The 21,908-nt window shown below is 38.9% G+C and overlaps 3 protein-coding genes across 3 annotated transcripts; 2 read left to right on the top strand and 1 right to left on the bottom strand.

Annotated features, from left to right (window-relative positions):
* Nucleotides 1-12,547, top strand: parp1 (poly (ADP-ribose) polymerase 1). Its single transcript, XM_055020132.1, has 23 exons — nt 1-226; nt 1,933-2,098; nt 2,349-2,464; nt 2,564-2,778; nt 5,047-5,137; nt 5,239-5,355; nt 6,094-6,270; nt 6,369-6,531; nt 7,256-7,396; nt 7,491-7,730; nt 7,805-7,870; nt 7,943-8,075; nt 8,192-8,387; nt 8,470-8,598; nt 8,789-8,872; nt 9,946-10,068; nt 10,170-10,298; nt 10,373-10,471; nt 10,578-10,730; nt 10,815-10,942; nt 11,031-11,092; nt 11,605-11,719; nt 11,941-12,547. The coding sequence occupies exons 1-23, from the start codon at nt 104-106 to the stop codon at nt 12,020-12,022; spliced, it is 3,048 nt and encodes a 1,015-aa protein (XP_054876107.1). The 5' UTR covers nt 1-103; the 3' UTR covers nt 12,023-12,547.
* Nucleotides 3,228-4,560, bottom strand: LOC129351239 (adenosine receptor A2b-like). Its single transcript, XM_055020134.1, has 2 exons — nt 4,517-4,560; nt 3,228-4,317 (listed from the first exon to the last, which is right to left on the bottom strand). The coding sequence occupies exons 1-2, from the start codon at nt 4,522-4,524 to the stop codon at nt 3,228-3,230; spliced, it is 1,098 nt and encodes a 365-aa protein (XP_054876109.1). The 5' UTR covers nt 4,525-4,560.
* A 978-nt stretch (nt 12,548-13,525) lies between the features above and the next one.
* Nucleotides 13,526-21,808, top strand: lin9 (lin-9 DREAM MuvB core complex component). Its single transcript, XM_055020044.1, has 15 exons — nt 13,526-13,680; nt 15,764-15,796; nt 15,941-16,032; nt 16,408-16,521; nt 17,009-17,139; nt 17,549-17,674; nt 17,801-17,958; nt 18,060-18,193; nt 18,324-18,452; nt 18,952-19,053; nt 19,128-19,208; nt 19,301-19,426; nt 19,577-19,759; nt 19,868-19,965; nt 20,760-21,808. Exons 1-15 carry the CDS (start codon nt 13,650-13,652, stop codon nt 20,863-20,865), a joined length of 1,644 nt encoding a protein of 547 aa, XP_054876019.1. The 5' UTR covers nt 13,526-13,649; the 3' UTR covers nt 20,866-21,808.
* Nucleotides 21,809-21,908: the final 100 nt, after the last annotated feature.

The raw sequence follows: 21,908 nt of genomic DNA, 5'->3' as shown, positions 1-21,908 counted from the left end.
CTCTTCTGCCTGTGATTGTTGTGTCGCGGGCCGGTTGGGAGAAAGTTGCTCTCGCAGTCTCTTCGCTTTGTTTCGCTTCATCACCACACACACACGCACAGCTATGGCGGACAACCAGGAGGAGAAGCTGTACAAGGCGGAGTACGCCAAAAGCGGCCGCGCCTCTTGCAAGAAATGCAAAGACAGCATCGCTAAAGACTCGCTGAGGATGGCCATCATGGTGCAGGTGAGCTGGTGACGTCTGCTGCTGATTTCTCCGAGAAATCTCCCCTGTGGGGCAGCTAACTAAACCCATACTGGCTTATAATTGATTTGGCTTATTGTGAACACTTGGAGTCATTGTGAACTGGCTAGAAAGCTGGAAAAGGAGGATGAAAAAGTGGTTTCTGTTCAGCTCAGTGAGGCCCTAGTTAGCATTTAAATGGCTGACACTGTGTGCTAAGTTGTTGCTCACAAAGAACCGCTCAGCTTTTCTTTGCATTTGTTGTCTTGGACTTCCCTGGACGACTCAAAAGGGTAAATATCAGCAAATAGGCACAGAGTGATCAAGTTCAGACTGAATCTGCAGCTCCTCCAAACAGTGCACACTGGTGCACCTCCCCATGGAGGAATAATTATTTTAAGAGTCTAAAACCTGCTTATGAGGCTTCTTAAAGTCGACCTCCTGATTCATGGCCCGTGGAGCAGCTCCAGCTTTGAAATCATTCTCCTTTTTAACTCTAAAGTGTAATTATTTAGTTCAAGTTTAATTAGTGAGTCAGTGCTTTGAGCAAAAGTCAGCAGTTCTACCAGTTTTATCACCCAATTGACGCTGACAAAGTGGATGAATGAGCACTAATCAAAAAATTCATACAATTTTTATTATTTTTTTCACCTCCTCATCCTCTGGCTTTGAAGAATCAGTCAGATTAAAAAGAAAAGCCATTATCTGACTGGAAATGTTCACTTTTTTTTTCATTTGATTGATTTATTTACATCAGTGACAGGGGAGCCGAAGATGACCACTGCTTTTTCAAAAAGCTGAAAACATTTGAATCTCCTTGGAAATTCTTTTCTTTTTCTTTTTCATTTCTAAGCGAATTAGTCGCCTTCTGTTTTGGTTTACTAAAACTATCTTTTACACTTTTTCCGTGTAAATGAAAACATAACTCGTTTAAAAATAACTGATACATAACGCAGAAAATAAAATATTTTATCAAAATCTCAGTCAACTAAAAATACTAACATGGGAGAAAATAGTTCAATTATTTTACATTTATTTAAATGCATAAACATATAAAAAATATAAACCTCCATTTGTATTACCTTAAATTAAGATGTAAAAAATGTTAAAATAATTTTGTTACAATTTTGTCTACATAATTTTCACCATCATCTTATTCGAAAGGTTTCAAAAATTAAACAAATTCAAAGCAGTTCTTCCCAGTTGAGATGTCAGTAAAATAAATTTGTGTGTTATGTTTATTAATTTCAAATGTAGGTATAGATAAACACAAATAATTTCCTTCTTTCTGTACAAGATAAAATATTTGTTACATTCAGTAAATTAAGTTATTATTGACAGAATCAATTCCCATGAAGTCCAGCCATTAAAGCGTAAACAGGAAGCTGTTAGAAGAAAGATTTTAGATTTATTTATAGTTTTCAAAATATTTTTAACTTGGTGCAGATGCACAGTTAATAATTCAGTTATAGTTATCTCAGTTATATATTCAAAATAAGACTACGTTTTATTTATTCAGCCTTTCTAGTTTTCAATTAATACAATAAGGACCATTTCAATCTTTTATGGGAGCAAAATCTTCAAATGATTGTGATTACATCTCCTCGCTGAAACGTTCACATGATTATGTGACATACCCCCTATATCTGATGTTTGCTGTTGCTTCGTTGTAAACTTTCTGTGGACGCTTTGTGACATTCGTCCTGCAGTCGCCCATGTTTGACGGGAAGGTCCCCCACTGGCACCACTTCTCCTGCTTCTGGCTGCGGGCGGCGGCTCAGTCCACGGCCGACATTGCCGGATTTTCCGATCTGCGCTGGGAGGACCAGGAGAAAGTGAAAAAGGCCATCGAAAGCGGCGGAGCTGTCGGAATAGGTCAGTGCTCGGTTCGTGAAGACGATGGATGTTCTCATCCCTTCTCTTGAGCAAATCTAATTAAGCTGTCTGGTTTAAATTGCTCGTAAAAGGTCTTGTTAAGTCAACAATGTGTTTTTTTTATTTAGTGTAAAGTGGAAAAACAAACATCTGCTGATCTGCTTATGATAATTGGCTTTTCCCATTTATTGTTCTAAAGATATTGCTGGATTAAGTTAATAAATTTTTGGCATACGTGTCATTTTTGCAGGAAAGGGTAGCCAGAAAGGTGCAGCTAAAGGAGAAAAGACTCTGAATGATTTTGCGGTGGAATATGCCAAGTCGAACCGCAGCACATGCAAAGGCTGCGAGCAGAAAATAGAAAAGGTTTGCACCAATTTTGCACCCATTGGACAATAACTAAATCTAGTTGCTTTGCAGAGACTTTTTTTTCACACGTGTGGCATCTTCTGGACTTTCGTTCAGGACCAGATTCGTGTGTCCAAGAAGACAGTGGACCCGGAGAAGCCTCAGCTGGGCCTGATCGACCGTTGGTACCACACGGCGTGCTTCGTGTCCCGCAGGGAGGAGCTGGTGTTTAGACCCGAATACAACGGCGCACAGCTGAAGGGATTCAACGCGCTGCGTGCAGAAGACCAGGCGGAGCTGAAGAAGAGGCTGCCTGCTGTCAAATCTGAAGGGTGAGAGAAAAAACAGAACAAACAGATTTCTAAACAGCCTGGATAAGCCTGGGATTAAAGTATTTCCCAGGCCTGGAGAATAAATATGAAGAATAGACTATACATTATTTTAGTATCTGATTTTCTATCAGCTATTCAGATGAAAAATTGGCACGTTCTGCAGATTTTTTATTTAAACACCCTTATTTTCATACTGTATTAGAAATGCATTAGAAGCAGGTTGGGTCAGGCAAAAAAAAAAAAAAAGAAAGTCAAACCGGACCAAGTCCATAAGCATTGGACTCGGTTCGGTTTGATTATATTTTTTTATTTTTATTTTTTTTTGGTTCGAGGCTAAACTTTAGGGCAGATTTCTCCTCCCAATACGGACCAGGGAAAAGGTCTTTAATATCTGGAATTTTTACTTGGAAAATGGACAGTAATATTTACAAGTTCTGTGTTGTTGTGGATCACTGGTTCGACCTGGTGTTTGTTTCTTCTCCTCTGTTGTGCTGGTTCGACTCCTCTCTGTCTCGCAACAGCCTGCAGCACAAGAAAATACCCTTGAAAGTGTCTCTGAAAGCCGTCATGGTGTACGCGTACAGAAACGGGTTGACGGCAGAGTTGGCGTGCGACAGGATGATGGCAGCAAGCAGCAGTTCCAGCGGCACGGGGCAGCGTGGACAGAGCAGCAGGAAGCAGTTGATGATGTGAAGAGGGATCCAGCAGACGGTGAAGAGAAAAAGAACCAGGAAAAGAGACATGGTCATCTTCATCTCCCTCCGCATGCTGGCCGCCGCTTGGCTCTGGCCCTGGGCACGTCTCCGCTGCTCCGTTCCGATCCGTCGCACTTGCTGTTTGACCGTGACGAAGATCTGAGCGTAGATGAGGAACATAATGACGAGGGGCGCCAGCACGCAGGCGAAGAAGTTGAAATAGACCATGTAGGTCATGTCCACCACCAGCACAAAGAAGCAGTAGCCGGAATCGGGCGGCGTCTTGTGCCAACCCATGAGAGGCACAAGTCCGATGAGGAAGGCCAGCAACCATGTGGTGAGGATAACCAGGATGGCGTTGCAAGGAGTCATCAGCACATGGTAGCGGAAGGGCATGAAAATTGCGACATACCGCTCCACAGCCACCGCCAGGAGGCTGAAGATGGAGCTCTGCGTGAACATGAGCAAAACGCTGAGCATGAGGAGGCAGAGGTAGAGGTTGTAACGCGGTAAGCCGGTGTCTGTCAGGATGGCACAGGGGATGGCGATCATGCCCACACAGATGTCTGCGACTGCGAGCGACACTAGGAAGTAGTTGGTGACGGTGCGTAACTTGCGGTTGAGACCCACTGCGGCGCATACCAGCAAATTACCCAGAGTAGACAAAAGGGCGATGATGAGCTCAGCTGTCATGTACGGCACATTGGGGGAAATGACAACGTCAGCAGGTGGAGACGGGGAAACTGAAAACAGTGAGACATTTAGTGGCTCTCCATGAGATGAGTTGGTGTTTTGTTTGAGATCATGGAGGAACAAAGGAGCTGTCGGGTTCTCCATCATTCTCCTAAAAAGACAAATTAGACCAGTCAAAGTCAGATTTTATTCTTGAAAACGAATAAACTGTCTTATAAAAGTATTGTCATAACCAATATTAGAAGAACATCAGTGTGAAGCAGAAGGAAAGAATATGGTATTCTTGTAAAACTCTTGTCATTATATTAGTGTAATTATGTTTGAGGCATTACAGCTGTATGGTTACTCACCGGTTCATAATGTGTCGTTTAGGATCGTTGGAGCATCATTTGTGTCACCCAGACAACAGCCATCTTCTGTGTGAACAAATCTGCAAGATTCAGATTTAAATAGCTTCTTTCTTTACTCCTCCTGTCACCTGTTGTCCGATCAGGGAGGTTTTTTGTCTTGTTTCTCCTGAAGTGGAAATGAATCAAAGTGAGGACGCTCCCGACAGGCGGTCATTAACGCTGCGTTAATGGTCTCTCTGGGACGGTGATTTTTCCTGTCCGGACATCATCAGCGACGCCAGGGATGGTGCAGACGTGCACCAGCTTGCGTTTGGATGGCCGTCTGTTAACCGATGGGGCCCTAATGAATTAGTTTTAATGAATAAAGGTGTCAGATTCAGGCTTGTTTGGATCTCACCTTTGTTGTTGTGCTCTGTCCCACTGCACCTCATTTAGGAAGTTGATGATGATGTTTTCTGACCTTTTCCTTCGTCCTCTGAGCTCTGAAAATCCGCCAAAGTTTGCGACTAAAGTTGTATTTGTTTCCACAGGAAGCGTAAATTGGATGAGGTGGACGGAGCATCAAAGAAGCAGAAGAAAGAGGAAGAGGAGGAGAAGAAGAAGCTTGAGGAGCAATTGAAGGTACTTTTGTTTGCTTCTTTATTCATGAAGTAATGTTTAGGGGTCTTTGGCCTTGATAAACTGGTTTGGGTAATGCACATCTTGTCTGCATATATGAACAGAATCAAAGCCAGCTGATCTGGGGTATTAAAGACAAGCTGAAGAAACATTGCTCAGTCAACGACATGAAGGAGCTGCTGATTGCAAACGGCCAGGAGGTTCCCTCTGGAGAGTCCAACGTAAGAGAATTGAAAAAAAAATCCTGTTCTTTGTATACAGATAGTAAATGTGCATAAGATTCGTAAAATATATCAATCTGGACCATAATTCAAACAAATTTTTATTTAGGTCTACTGTATCTTTCATTTGACATAATATGTTTTAAGTTTGTTTTTCAATAATTACAGGCATAAAAGCATGTTCACTCAAAAATGAGATAAAGGCAGTTTTATGATTATTTTTGGCCTTTAAACATTTTTAGACCAGAATCTTGGTACTTGCATTTGACACTTTCATTTTTAATTTAATTAGATTTTTATTACTTTTGCTCAAAAAATGAGTTAATCTGACATTCACAATCTCTGCTTTAAAGATTCTGTATTTAGTGTAAAATAATCCAGTGTAGATTTCACAAGTCAATGTATAATAGGCTTTAGTTGGTGCTGATCTTAGTTGGTACAGATTAAAAAACAACTTTGAAGCAGTTTTCAATAAGGTAATAAAACAGGTAATTATTTTGTTCTCAAATTTGTAGGATGTTTTAAAATGCAGAAAAGATCTAGGAGTTGGTATGAAATTAAAAGTATAGAATTTAAAAAAGGTAAAAGGTTGTTTTGAAAAAGTTGTTTATAAAATGAATCCCAGATTTAATGCATGTGTTTTCAAAACAGTTGAAATGGTTAGAAATAGACATTTTTATGTAACTGTCAGTGGTTTGGGGTTTCCTAGAGTCTGAAGAGAACGTTGTCTCCACCCAGGTGCTGGACAGCCTGGCTGACGGCATGGCCTTCGGTGCTCTGGAATCCTGTCAGGAGTGCAAGGGCCAGCTGGTGTTCAAAGGAGATTTGTATTACTGTTCTGGAGACATTTCAGCCTGGACAAAGTGTGTGTTCAAAACCAAAACTCCTTCACGCAAAGACTTTGTCATCCCTAAGGTGGGTCACTATTTGTCATTAGCATTCGGAAAGTGAAAAACACATGTACTTTGGATTTGTATTTCTATTTCATTTGGCCATTTCACATGTAATTTCAGGAGTTCCACGAAGTTCCTTTTCTAAAGAAATTTAAATTCAAGGGGCAGGACAGGGTTTACCCCAAGGAGGCTCCTGTTCAAACTCTGAAACCAGCGAAAGCTGAAACCCTGGCGAGTGCTTCCAGTGCTCCCAGTGAGCGACTGCTGGAGGCAGCACCTTCAGGTAAGAGAAACCTGAACATTTGTTTCAGGATACTATGGACACCTGATTTTAAATATCTAATGTCCTCTCATCTATTGTGGCATGAAAAAGTTTTCACAACTCTTTGAACCTTCTCATATTTTGTGTCTAATGAGCATTTTTGAATTTGTTTGAATTGTGAAGTGGAATGAAATGATGCGTGGAGTTCAATTTTGAGAAAGAAACTGTTGCCAAGTTTACACACAGACTGGCTCCACTTAAGGATGACCAACAGCGCCCTCTTCTGGGTGGCGGCCAAACTAAAACATAAACAAAGGTCTAAGCAGACGTTAATCGATTGGAACTGATTTTATTGAAATCAACCATGAATCAACAAGTAGTCATAAGACAATTAATTGTTTGCAACCCTAATTTAGGTTAGGATTGCTTGTATTAGAATGGTCTACTCAAATCCTGGACCTGAAACACATTTAGTATAGGTGCCAAGCGTTGGCAACTCTGACTGACCTTGAGCAAATTTTCACTTCTGGGTTTGCAGCTCTGGCACAACAGACTTGACTCATTCAAATGCATCCAAGCTTCTAAAGGTTTTAAACACCACGTATCCTTCAATTTTCACTTCTAGCTAAAGTGCTAAGCTAGGATTTATTTAGTTTTTTCGTTCAGATAAATTTATCCTGGTCAAATGGATTATTTTTTTCAAAAAGTAAGTTATGAAAATTGTTCTCTGCCTTTTATTGAATAGACAAACCTCTAACTGGTGTGAAGCTGCTGGCTATTGGCAAGTTATCTAAAAACAAAGATGATCTGAAGACAGCTGTGGAGGAACTGGGTGGAAAAATTACCGGCACTGCCAATAAAGCCTCTCTCTGTCTCAGCTCTAGGAGTAAGTAACAATCTACCTTGGCCTGTGACGATTGGAAATGTCATTTTTAATGGGATATTGTTTTTTTGTTTTTTTTTTGGAACTATCTTTCCAGAGGAGGTGGAGAAGATGGGTAAGAAGATGGAGGAAGTGAGAGATGCAGGCGTGCGAGTGGTCTCAGAGGATTTCCTCACAGACATCAAGTCATCGGGTAAAGCTCTTCAGGAGCTGGTGTCTCTTCACGCCATCTCTCCCTGGGGTGCAGAAATTAAGGCTGAACCTCAGGCTCCAGCTGCAACCTCTAAATCTGGAGCTCTGTCTGCCAAGAGCACCGGCAGGGTAAAGGAGGAAGAAGGTAAACGCTGCTAGATGTGGTAATTATTAGTGATGTAAAAGGAGGGTCATTAAGTGGAAGTTGTCAACATGCAGGTGGTAGTAAGACCAAGAAGATGAAGCTGACAGTCAAAGGCGGAGCTGCTGTGGATCCAGACTCGGGTAGATATCAACAATAATTATAATCTTTGTCTTTTGTCATATTTTCCACTAACTTTAATGGGTATTTTGCAGGTCTTGAGAACAGTGCCCATGTCCTGGAACAGAATGGGAAGATGTACAGTGCTACTTTGGGTCTTGTGGACATCATCAGAGGAACAAACTCTTATTATAAGTTGCAGCTGCTGGAGGATGATGTACAAAAAAGGTAACATCCCTTTGTTGTAGTATAATATCACACAATAGTTTCTTATGCTGCTTCTCAGGCTCTTATTTCCCTTTGACCACTTTAACCCATGTGTCCTTCTGCTATGTGTTTTGCAGATACTGGGTTTTCAGGTCTTGGGGCAGAGTGGGCACCACCATCGGAGGCAACAAGTTGGACAAATTTCACGACAAGAACTCTGCGTTGGATAATTTCCTGGGGGTTTATAAGGAAAAGACTGGAAATGAGTGGGGTACCTCCAACTTCACTAAATATCCCAACAAGTTCTACCCTCTGGAGATTGACTATGGACAGGTACCAACACAGACCCACAAACCTTAAAAACAAAACTTCTGGTGCATTTTAAGGTGTTTATTTTGCAATGCTTTATTTTCAGGATGAGGAAGCTGTGAGGCGGCTGACGGCCTCTGCTGGCACGAAGTCTAAGCTGGACAAACCAGTTCAGGATCTGATCAAGATGATCTTTGATGTAGAAAGCATGAAGAAGGCCATGGTTGAGTTTGAGGTAATCCTTCTTTTAAAATATGAGATGTTAGATTTCTTTGGCCTTTTTCTCAGTAGTTTTGTTCTAAGTAGTAAATATCAATTGTTGAGGGTTTTTTTTTTGTTTGTTTGTTTTTGTTTGTACTGCAAATTTAAGATGCTGTTTTAGTTTTACAATTAGTGAAGTCTTTTTGTTCTTGTCCTGTTGACAGATTGATCTGCAGAAGATGCCACTTGGCAAGCTGAGTAAGAGACAAATCCAGAGTGCCTACGCTCTTCTGACTGAAGTACAGCAGGTTGGTTATAAGCAGTAAATATTTGATATTATTGCCATATCTGGGCAGTATGACAAGAATCTCAAAACTCTTTCTTTTAAATTGAAATTTTAACCACATTTTTCAGCAGATTTTTATCAGGTTGTGCAACCTAGTTACTGAAGTCTGTTTTAGAGCAAACAGACGAGCACAAAATCTGCCTTGTATAAAACCAACTTAGTCTGTTACATAGCAAAAAAATTAAAGAATAATTGAAATGATTTGACAGTATTGTGATGCTATAAAATATGTCATTCATTAATATTTTTGTGTAGAGAAAAAAGTTGTAGCCTGTTTCATATGCTACATGAATACAAAGAACCCAAAATTCTCTTCACATAAATTTAATACTCTAAAATATTTCAACTAAATTTGCCATCTCTTCAGCACAGATGGCTACAAAAACATCTTTAATAAAACAGCATCTTTATTCTACATAAGTTTTTTGATGATTGAGCCGTTTGCTTCCTCCCTGTTTTGATACGTCTTGGTGATCATTAAGGTCACATCATGCAGCTTCGGTTCATCGTGAAAGAAAACTGCAGTCACCAATATAGTCTGTCGCTGTTGATTCATTCGAAACGTTATTGCAAATGTTATTGGAAAAGGTTTTTTTCTTCTTTTTTTTTTTTCTAAGAAAATGCAGATTCATTAGATAACATGTCACCATAAACCCAAAAAAGGGTTCTCTTTTTACTTGGGTTTTATTGTATCTATGAATTTTTCACCATGTGGAAATCATAGGGCCCCATCTTGTAGACAATGCTGCAGTCCCCCATCTTACAATTATATTAGCCGTCCTTAGATAATCTTGATTACATTGCAGACGATCCCCCTAGATGCAAGCTTAAACCTGTATCATTTGCTGCCAGCATTGAGCCCCTCTACACTACAGACTATGACAAACACTACTTTAAAAAGTCTTCTACTGTATGACTCTTTGCAGACATATATCTTCTTATGATAATAATAATAATAACAAAAGAAAAAGGAAATCAAAGTTGACACCAATATTATTATTGTTATCAACTATTATATTGATATTGTTATTATAGGCCGTGTCAGACAGCGTGCCTGAGGCACAAATACTGGATCTCTCCAATCGCTTCTACACCCTCATTCCCCATGACTTCGGCATGAAGAAACCTCCTCTCCTCAACAACCTGGATTACATTCAGGTGATATTTTTGTCCCACTCACAACTATCTTTTTCTCTGTACATCTCTTTGGTAAGAGCAGTTCTGAATTCGGGAGCAAATGCTCATTTCACACTCTGCAGGCTAAAGTTGAGATGTTGGACAACTTGCTGGATATCGAAGTCGCCTACAGCTTGCTGAGAGGAGGAGCTCAGGACAATGAGCACGATCCAATTGACATCAACTATGAGAAACTCAAAACTAAGATTGAGGTGCGAGGCGAAACATTTTCTTATTTATTTCCCATTGTCCGAGAAAGGTGCGTAACACGCTTGATAATCCACAGGTTGTTGACAAGACCACGGAGGAGGCTGAGATCATAATGCAATACGTGAAGAACACCCACGCGGCTACACACAACACCTACACCCTGGAAGTGCAAGACGTAAGTCACTATTACACGTTTGTTTATAAAATCCGCATAAATAGCTTGGTTTCTTCAAGTAGACCTCTTTCAGTATATTAAGTACACAATGTTATCTCCTCTGAAGATCTTCAAAGTTGCACGAGAAGGAGAACACCAACGCTACCGTCCATTCGAGGAGCTACACAATCGACAGCTACTGTGGCACGGCTCTCGCGCTACAAACTACGCTGGTATTCTGTCTCAGGGTCTTCGAATTGCACCTCCAGAGGCCCCAGTAGTGAGTGTCCTATAAGTAAAGAAGGTGTTCTTTGTCTCATGGTGTTGTTTCGAAATATCAATACTTTCCACTTGAACGTTTCAGACTGGCTACATGTTTGGCAAAGGTGTGTACTTTGCTGACATGGTGTCCAAGAGTGCAAACTACTGCCACACCTCTCAGTCAGACCCGGTGGGACTCATTCTGCTGGCAGAGGTTGCTCTAGGCAACATGTGAGTGGCGATTTGATGTGTATGTTTAGTTTGAAAACAGCTGATGTGATTGTATAAATGAACACAATCCTCTATGTCGCAAACACAGGCATGAACTGAAGAAAGCCTCTCATATTACAAAATTACCAAAGGGAAAGCACAGTGTTAAAGGTAAGAACCTTCACTATTGCTATTGCTTCATCAGATATTAGATTGATCATGTGATGTACACTTTTTGTGCACCCCTGATAAAAATACATTTGGAAGAGTGGATAATAGAAATGGGCTTCTGTGGCATATCATATATTTTTTGTTAATAAAATTAGATTTTAGCATGCTTCTCAAAGCAGACTGGAAATCTTCTTCTCTTATCCTTTAATATAGTTGTTAGGCATTCCACAAATTATGTCATTGGTGTTTTTCTTAAAACCAATTATTTATAGATATCTTCTCCATTGAATCAATGTTTTCAAATGTTTTCTATTCAGAAATTTTAGTGAGGTTGTACTGCTCTGTTTGAATATTAGTATACGTTTAGGCCTTTTGCACATCGTTATTAAGGGTGTCAGTTCTTGTGGAGGGTACTGGAAATATTACAATAGTTTTATATTTAGGTTGTATTGGAGATTTTTTTTTTTCATTTGTGTTTTTAATTTTTTTACTTTTTCTTCCTATATTTCCAGGTTTGGGTAGAACCGCTCCTGATCCAAATGCTTCTGCAATTTTGAATGGGGTTCAAGTGCCTCTGGGAAAAGGAGTCAATACTAACATTGATGACACAAGTCTACTGTACAACGAGTATCCTTTATTTATCTCTTTACCTGTGAATGTAAAGATCATTTTGAGAAATAACCCTTTAATTTTCTTATTTTGCCAGTTTTCTTTCTGTACTCACTATGATTCTTTTTTTTCAGCTTTTGAACACAAAAAGAGCAATGTCATCATTTAAGTGCAACTATATGATAAAATGCACTGGACTGTGTTGTCCATCTCATTTTCCTTAACCACTGCTCCTCCAGGTACATTGTGTATGATGTGGCTCAGATAAACTTGAAGTATCTCCTGAAGATCAGGTTTAACTACCAGACATCTCTGTGGTGAAAAGGATCTTGTCTGGACCCTTCAAGAGAAAAATAAAGGCCACTGTTGCAGCTTTGGTGTTGCCTTCATTTTCTGCAGGAGATGGCAGATAGAGGAGTGAAGCTGTACTATGCCCTTATCCATGTGAAGTCATTTTACTTTATTTTCATCATATTCTGTAGCTTGTAGCGCTGGGCATCAACAGTTAGTTCATGTGTAGTGCACATGGCGGTGCAGGAAAAGGACTAGTGATAAACCATGTTCATCAGGAGTTGATTGTAATTGATCCTGAACATTAAACTCTGCTTAATAAAAAACACCTACTTTTTGTGTAAAAGCCGTTTTGAGCTGTGTTCATGCACGCTATACACATGCATACCTGTGATTAGGTTTCTTTCTGAACTAGACTCTTGCATTTTGTAGACTGCCAGTTTTAATGTTTGACATGTATATATTTGGTTTGTTTTTTTTTCTATCATGCTGTTTTGCCCCTTTAAAGGTTTCACTTTTCTTGTTTACCTCCATGGCAATAAAACAAGTTGCATCCTAAAATATTTGTCACGTTAGTTTCTTTTCCGAATCACAAAAACAATTTCTCTTCTTCTACAAGTTCTCATAGATCATGTGATGATCCAGGACTTTAAACCATGTGGTAGTTATATCCAGATATTTAAGTTTAATTTCTGTTTTGCATAATCACCTGACACAAATTGCCTTGTCTTTCCTGCTTACCTTAGTAAGGTTCCTTGCCAACGTCTTCATGTTTCTTTAACCTTTTCTTGTGGTGCTATATTGAAACCGCAAATTAGATTGTAATTTTATGATTATAACAATCTAGCATATAACTCTGCAGTGGAAGAATCTATATTCTTCCCTTTCAAGTAATTTTTTTTTTGTAGAACCACCTTTGAGCTAAAAAACCAAGAATAGGAATAAGACTAGTTTGTTAACCACTGAAAAAAAATGCAACGTACTTACAAAACTAGTTGAAGTTTCTTATTTTGCAAAGCAAAATTTGATTAATTCTAAAGAAGCAATGCTCCAAATATCTCTTTGGATGGTAAAGGTTACTGGTGCCTATAATTTTTCGACGTTCTCTTTCACAGATATTTTGTGAAATTACATTTTTTACATGGAGATTTTGCATATTTGAGTTATGAAGGTAATTTTCTAATGAATCAGATACATCAGAAGTAAACACAAATACTCTAGTTTGTAGAATCTCATTCAATAAAAATGACGTGTGAGAATGTGTTATTTCACAAATATTTGCTATTATCAATTATACAGCTGGGAAAATCCAACATAGGATCATTATAGTGTGCTTATTAAGGCATTATACCCTCGTAGGTCTCAGAATGTGCTAAGCCTCTAACAAAGACTGGTTGCTGAGTGCCTGAGGCTGAATCTGGTTTTGATATCATTCCCAACAGTTTTTCAAATGTTTCCGGTGAGAATTACAATCCCCTTTGCGGATATATGAAATGTAAAGTTTGTATCTGATTTAATTTAATGGAACAAAACAACTTTTCACCCACCAGTTTGCTGAGTTATACAATGTTTATTCCTCAAATCGCCCTCCACACAGATTTCCCACCCAGAATGCATTTTGACAACGTCTTTGAAAAAGCGGCGCGGCTAATTCAAGATGGCGGAGATGGACCAGCTGTTAGACGAGAGTGAGTAACAACACAAATTTAACAGTTTTACAACGTAAACAAGCTGCGGTGCTCTGGTGATGAGATGAAGAGCGGATAAAAAGCCAAAATTACATTCATGTAATAGAAATAATGATGCCGTGGTCTGACTTCATGAAGTCCGTTTTAAACCTAGATGAACCGGTTTGTTGTAGTCAGCTACCGTTTGTTAGCACAGCAGGCTAACCAGAGCTAACGTTAGAGTTGAACAAGTTACTTCACCCCAACCGAGTAAACAAATGCCATTAGCTTAGCTGTGAGCTAACCGATGCTAACTCCAAGACCCTATTAGCAATAACAAAAGGACTACAAAACCCACGTTTGCTACAAGGCATTAATCTGTGTACTTGGGCATAGTTTATTTAGTTCTCTTTCTGCCAGTGGCTTAGTTTTATCCCAACGGCTCGTTAGCTACGGTAATTTTACCTGGTTAAACGCTACGTGTCGGCTTCTTAAGTTTTTTATTCAACAACTGAAACTATCGTTGATAATGTAATTAATTATTATGATAACTTTATAACGTATCAACGTTAGCTGGTTTAATGCATGCTTTCGCGCTACAGACCACACTTGACAGCTCAAACTTAGGGTGAAGGCCTTAATGACTTCGTCAGCTATTTCTACTGGAACTGTGTGGATGCTGTCAGGGTTAAAAGGTCCGCCTTGGATCGATGGTTCGTGGGAGCGTGGTGTAATGGGCCGGGAGGGGGTAACTAGGATATTCTCAGAGATTTAAATTCCATTTGAAAATGTCTTTTTTTTTTTAAACAAGAAATTGTGGAAGCCAGCAGAAATAGCATTTGTTGTTAAAGATACAATGCTTGAGTCGGTTCCTGTTGTACTTTTGTGTTTACAAGTCAATTTAATTAATTTTGCTTAGCCTTTAAGAGCTCTAAACAGGTAAAATAAAAATGAAACACTTAGTGACTTCTGAAAAGCAGTCTAAAGTTACTGAGCCGTCTCTCTCTGTATCACTGATATCCTGACAGTTACTTTAAGAGGCAATGTTTCACTTACACTTTTTCTGGAAGTCTGAAAATGCAGTGCGCACAATGTCACAAAATAAGATCATTTCAAAGTAAAGAACAGATGTGTTCACCTTTAGCACTGGAGAGGAAAATGGACTCCATTTATGTTTTAGCTTAGGTCATTCACTCATTTTAACAGCTGCACTTGTGCTTTATGTGTCACATATTGTCAATTTAGTCCACTTATGTAGTAATTTGTATTCATTCTAGTTCAATCCAAGTTCTTAAACAGTGCTGTTAGTTTATAATGTTAATTGGTAAAAGTATATACAAGCATGAAGTCATGGAAATCGTCTTTGCATGACAAGTTACTATCTTGTCTTTTTTTAAAACATGCTCAAATAATGGTAGGTTCACATACGGGCAGATAGGGCATATGTATTGCCTGCCTTATTGAATTGAAACCCCCCACCTTCATCATTGTTAGCATTTTCTGTTCCCCAATCAAATATTGCCTCTGTTTTATTGTACCTGCAACTGACTCCCTACATTTTCCGATCCACCATGTCCAATGATAAAAATACTGAATTCTGATTAAGGTTAAAACTGCTGTAACTTAACTTCCTCTACCTGTTTACTTATGTGGCTGAGCTTCTGTTTTAGTAGCCTGAATGAACCCCTGATGTGTTTCTGTTGATAATAATGTTTACTTTGTGTCTTGCATCTTTTGGGCTTCTTCTGATTTAACCTTTATAATTCATTAATAGTGAAAATGACTGATTAAGTCTGCCTGTCAATGGGACCTTGTTGTTTTAACATATGGATGAAGTGTGAAACATCCGATTCCAGTCACCTAAAAATGTTTCACTTCATCTTTAGTGTACACAGTTCACCCAGTGATAGTTTGGGTTGAAAGTATTTAATTCAGTCTTTTTTGGTGAGATACAAATGTCTTAAATTGTCAAAATATGGAAAACACATGGGTATAAATTCTAAAACAAATTCTATCCTAATTTAATTTCTTTCTATATCATTTTGTTCTTTCTATATCATTTTGTTTTTATGTAACATAGTACAATTTTTTTCCTTTTCCTCAGGCTCCTCAGCTGAGGCGCTCGTCAGTCTAAAAGGTCGGTGGTCACTTTCTTTGTCTCGGTGCTGTCAGCTTCAGTTTTTCTCATGTTTCAGGAAACATGTTGATTTTTCTTTTCAAAACCTGTCTTCTGTGTTTAGTAGTGATGTTATTTTAAACAAATCCACTAACTATTTTACAGAGGGCAGTTTGTCCAACACATTAAATGAAAAAAACAGCTTCACAAGAGCTCATAACACCAGAGGACGACATTCTTCCATCACAATGGACACGGTAAGAAACATAATAAGGGTTACGACTGGAATGATCTGGATCATGTGGGTTGTTATTGTGCCAGTTAGTTGTCATATACGAAAAGACATTTTAATAGTTTATTTTGGTTTTTAATAACAGGGAGGCAAATTTCTCACATTGGTATCAAAAGAAAATCAATTTATCAATTCAATTTATATTTATTTGTTGTTTTTTTTTATGGAGGTTTGCTTTTAGAAAAAATGAAGACCTAGTTTAGTTTACTTTTATCTCATCAAATGGCAGGTGTTTTAGCTTGTACTGCTTATAAATTCTTATAAAGAGAATGTCTAATAACTGGGTTTTTTTATTTAGAAATATTAAGTCTGTTTAGAAACCCTACGTTTGTTTCCTCAGCCCACACGGAGTTCTAAGAGAAGCCGTTTGTTTCGGGATGAAGATGAACCACCCCAGCAGCGAATCTCCTCCAGATCTCCTCGTAGGAGCCAGAGGGTCACCACTACGCCACAGGTGAAAAGCTACTAACATGTCATAATTATAAAGGAGAAGTGACGTGTACTTTCCCATTCTGGTTGAATTTCTGGAATTGTGCCTCAAGTGTGGTTATTGTGTGACTGTAGCGTTGTTTCTGTCGCCTTGAATATATATATGGACGACATCAGAGCAGAGCTGTGTGTGTATTTAAAGATGCTTCATGAAATATTCAGCAGACTAAAAGAAAATTATTCACAAGGCTAAAATTCATATACCATGACATAGGAATTGCCTCAGCCCAGCTTTGTTTGTTCTTTCACAAAAATTATGACTTTAAACCTTATTTTTCCACATCCGTTTCCAAAACATTTGTATAATTCTTGCCCTTAAAAAAATTAGAATCAGTGAGATTTATCACTTTCAGTAAAAAAAAAAAACAATCCATGTGATGAGTCCATTAAACTGAATGTTCACTTACTGTGTTTGTATATTTACTTAAATGACTATTTTACTTCTCTTGCAGAAGTTTTCTAACATCGTAACACCAGATAAGAAGGCGTCACAAAAAATTGGGTTGAGGTTGAGAAACCTTCTTAAGCTACCCAAAGCTCACAAATGGTGCATCTATGAATGGTTTTATTCCAATATTGACAGGTAAATTCTCACTTTTCCCCACAGTAAGTAATACTTCTAGATTTAGGACATATAAATCAGCAAAAATGAGTTCTGCTTGTCATTTTAGACACAGTTCATGCAGAAAAATGAACTGTGTCCACTTGAATGTCCAAACTGATATTCATGTTTCGAGATTAGAATATTATGTCAGACTAGTAATATTTTCAGTACAAAAATGTGGATGGAAAGTATATGTAATACCCTCTCGAACATTTCAATGCTACTTTTAATCTGACAAGCGAGCCTCATCGGAACTTGTACTCTAATTAACTGAATATGATTGTGTACTTATATTTATAAACTATAAAACATCTTTAGATAAAAATAAAATTAATAATTATGTTTTCATTTAATTCCCTCATTAAAGTATGTTCTTTTATTTTCCCAGGCCTCTTTTTGAAGGGGACAATGAATTTTGCTTGTGCCTCAAGGAATCTTTTCCCAACCTAAAAACAAGAAAACTGACTCGAGTCGAGTGGGGAACAATCAGGAGGCTGATGGGGAAACCAAGACGGTGCGCTTTGAGTTTTACAATAAAATATAAATTAGCTCATTTTCATTACTTTTTCAATTAGCAACTCTGAACTCTGCAGTGGAAAAGAATTGGCATCTCATAGCTGGACTCTAATGATCCACGTAGGTGTTCGTCGGCCTTCTTTGCTGAAGAGCGAACGGCCCTGAGACAAAAACGTCAGAAGATGCGACTTCTGCAGCAGAGGAAATTGTCAGACGTGTCGACTTGCAAAGACCTTCCCGATGAAATCCCGTTACCACTCATCATAGGAACTAAAGTCACAGGTAAGGTCACTGGAATGAAAACATTATGTGCTTTAACTTCAGTCACATGATTGCAATCAGATAACGTTTTTTTTTGTTTGTTTGTTTGTTTTGTCTTTAAGCTCGGCTTCGAGGTGTTCATGACGGGCTTTTCACGGGGCAGATTGATGCTGTTGACACCAGCGCTGCAACTTACCGTGTCACCTTCGACCGCAGCGGCCTGGGAACTCACACTGTGCCTGATTACGAAGTCCTGGTAAAGTGTTTGCCTTCTTCTGTTGCTGATGAAGTAACACCGCAGTAGGCAATTGCTCTAACAAATACATAAACATATGAAATGGTGGATTAATTTTTTTTTTAAATTTAGCTATTTTTCTATTTTTCAGAGCAATGAGCCCAATGAGACTATGCCCATCTCTGCCTTCGCACAGAAGCACCGGTCAACACGCTACATACAGAACCTCATGACTCCTCCTCGAGCGCCCTACCCATCTGTTACCACTCCTGTTCAAATGGTAAACCTACATCCAGTGACAGTTTTTGGTTTGGTCTGGCAGTGCCTCCTGAACTTTTTTTCCATTTTGTAGTGTTACAAACTTCAATGTATTCTGTTGAGAATTTAAGAGATGATGAACTTTCAACAGTCAGAAAGGCTTAGCATGAATTCTTAATCCGAGTTTGTATTTTGTAAAACTAGCTTCATCTGCAGTTACATTCCCGTGTCTGACTTTGTCAGTTTAATATACTTCTTAGCAAGGTAGTGTATGCTGGATGTAATGGATAGCAGCAGTCGGAGCTAATATTGGGCTAAGAAAACTCACTCCAATCAGGAAGGGGATTTTACACAATCACAACTTCCAACAACCCCCTTGGATTGAGGCAAACACTGGATGGTCATTTTACAGTACAATAATTTTACATTTTGTTGTACTTTCGTCATTCCGTGTAATTGTCTTTTCTCATTGTCTAAACTGGTTATCAACATACATTTAAATTTCTTTCTTTTAAAACCAGGACAATGATCCTCTTATGAACGCTTCACCATGGAGGAGCAAGCTGCCCAGCACAGAGGGAGAAACACTGGGAGGATTTCCTGTAAAATTCTTAGTCCAAGTTGTAAGTATTTTCTGTCAAAACGTTTGGATCATTAAAAATGAGCGCCACTCCAAACACATTTTTCTACTTTTCAGACGAGGCTATCTAAAATCCTCATGATCAAGAAAGAGCACATAAAGCACTTAAAAGAAATGAACACAGAGGCAGAGAAACTGGTAAAGTCATTCACTAATATGACTAAAAGTACATCTTTAGAAGATGCAGATATGAGGCTTAACCTTATTGCATGTCGGCTTCCTGTGTTCAGAAGTCGTACTCGATGCCGATTGACCTGGACTTCCAGAAGCGATATGCCACCACTGTGCTCGAGCTGGAGCAGCTCAATAAAGATCTGAACAAGGTGCTGCATGAAGTTCAGCAGTTCTGTTGTGAAGTAAGTCAAAATGAATACTTAAATACAACCAGGCTTAGTCACTGGGATTTATTTTGAATCCCACTGTCTGTACCTCTGTTTATCTGTGACCACGTAATAAAAAGTGAAGGACAAGAGGCTTTGTTACATAGAGTTGTTTTATGCTTTCAGCTCTCTCCAGACCAGGGCATGGTTCCAGCTGACCATCCCACAGATCTGCGGCGGCGCTGCGAAGAAGAGGCCCAGCAGATGGTGCAGCTGAGCAACACGCAGCGGGATGGCCAGCCGAGCGTGACAAACGCCAGCCTCACACACCTCGTCTCCCGCCTCACTGCGTTGCTGCTACAGATAAAGGTTGGAGAGTAGAGAGACATCTGGCCCCTCACAGCAACGCATGACGGAATTAGACTGGTTATGCTCATGTGTGGCAAATCCTTACACGGTGTCCTGTTTTTATTTCAGTGTCTTGCAGACGGAGGAGATCTGAATTCATTCGAGTTTAAATCTCTAACAGACTCCCTGAATGACATCAAAGCATCCATTGATTCATCCAACCTCAGGTAAACCACCTACAAATTGTTCCTTCTACTTTTCTGTAGTCATGCTCCAGGTGAATAAAACATTTATAATTGTGACTTTAGATATATTTACCTTTTCATCACATTGCAACTACAAATGATAAGGAATTCTATTTGGGGTTTAGTTTAGACTCCATGCAACCCTTCAAAATATTATGCCATGGTGAAACAGGGTTGTGGTGCCATCATGCTGGAGATGCTGTTCTTTTTGTTTTTGTTGACCAAATTAATCTACTTTATTTGTTCCAATTGAATGTTGTATGTTTAGTGTATAAGCAAACAAGTGACATATATTGAAAACTAAAATTAATTATTTATTTATTGAGTAAAATAGTTCAGTTAGCTTGATATTTTTTGGCCTGGCAGCATTTTCAGCTAAAGGTTTGGACTCCAGTTTTAGATCACAACATAATCATATGTTAGAAGGTTCCAGTCAAAGATCAGACCTAAATCCAATTATTAATCTTATTGCATTACTTGTATATTTGATCAAGTTAGGATTAGCTGTTTTGCAAAGAATGGGCCGTAGAATTCTGTGTCCAGATGTACAAACTTGGTAGAAAATAACGCTTGCCAAACTTTTAAGATCTTTGTTACAACTTCAATTATGCTACTAATTGGTGTTGGTCTCTCACATAAAATCTGTTTACAACCACAAACCACACGGCATTTTAAAGGGATAATTTGAAAAAAAAAAATTGGGGGATGAAAACTTTTAGGACGCATTGCTTGTTTATTTTTATTTTTTTTATGACTTTTTAATCTTCTTTTTTCAGTTGCTTTCAGAATAACGTTGAAATCCACGTGGCACACATCCAGAGTGGTCTTAGTCAGCTGGGCAATCTGCACGCATTCGCTGCCAACAACACCAATGCGGTCTGAGTCTCTGCATCTTCCCTAACACACACATAGCCATGCACACACACACACACACACACACACACACACACACACACACAGGTGCATGCACACACTGAAATGAAGCTCACTATTGTCATCTCCTGAAACGGAGCTGTTAAGGCGACAAAGATTGGGCCTTGTTGACACTGTGGCTCACCGTTGTGCAAGCCCAAGTTTGGGCGAAGTTTGTCTCGGATTCCTGGGGTTTTCTAAACAGAGGGAAGATGTCGTGTGTTTTACCCACCCGTTTTATTGTATAAAAATGTTTGTGCAACCAATCAATACAAGCCTGAAACAGTCTCCTGTCATCACTAATCTTTACCTTTACCTGCCACAGTTGAGATCTCCAAGCTCTTAGGTGTTATTTATTGGTTTCCATGTGCCAAACATTGATTCTAACAGTTTTATAGTCTGTATTTATTTATTTTTGCATAGATGTGTATGGTTGTGAAGAAATATTTCCTGTCCCTAATGTTTCCCCCCTGTAAGTGTTTTGTTCTGTTGCTCCGCCGCTGGCAAGCACAGGGGAAGCTGAAGAATGTTTTATAAAACTGATTGTAGATAATTGTATATTATATGATTATTAGGACTATTGTCAACATTTCTGCTGTATGTTCAGAAATGGCTTTTGTAATTTTTGTGTGCACTGAAAAGAGATTTTGGTATTTTTATAAAGGAGAAATGTTGGGTTTCGATGCCTTTTACTCTTAAGATCTTAGCATTTCCACCTCAGGCATGGCTGCTGCTGCAATCCCCGTCCCACCTTCCCCCCACAAATGAAGCCTGCATTATTGACTTAACCCTTAAGATCTCAAGTCAACACTTCCTTCTTGTTTGTTTTGTACAGATGTATATGAGAGCGCCTCAGGGCAATTGTATATAAATGTTTTCCTCTTTTTATATTAAACATGCTATTTCAACTGCTTATTGTTATTGAATTTATTCAAAAATAGATTCAAGTTAATACATATCAAGAGATTTCTCAGTTTGTTTTTAACACTCAGTCTTATTACAGCTTTATAATA

The sequence above is a fragment of the Poeciliopsis prolifica genome, unplaced genomic scaffold (assembly GCF_027474105.1).
Source record: "Poeciliopsis prolifica strain line A6 unplaced genomic scaffold, Auburn_PproV2 SCAFFOLD065, whole genome shotgun sequence".
Lineage (NCBI taxonomy): Eukaryota > Metazoa > Chordata > Actinopteri > Cyprinodontiformes > Poeciliidae > Poeciliopsis > Poeciliopsis prolifica.
Note: the sequence above shows the minus strand (reverse complement) of the source record. Positions and strands in the feature narration are given on the sequence as shown.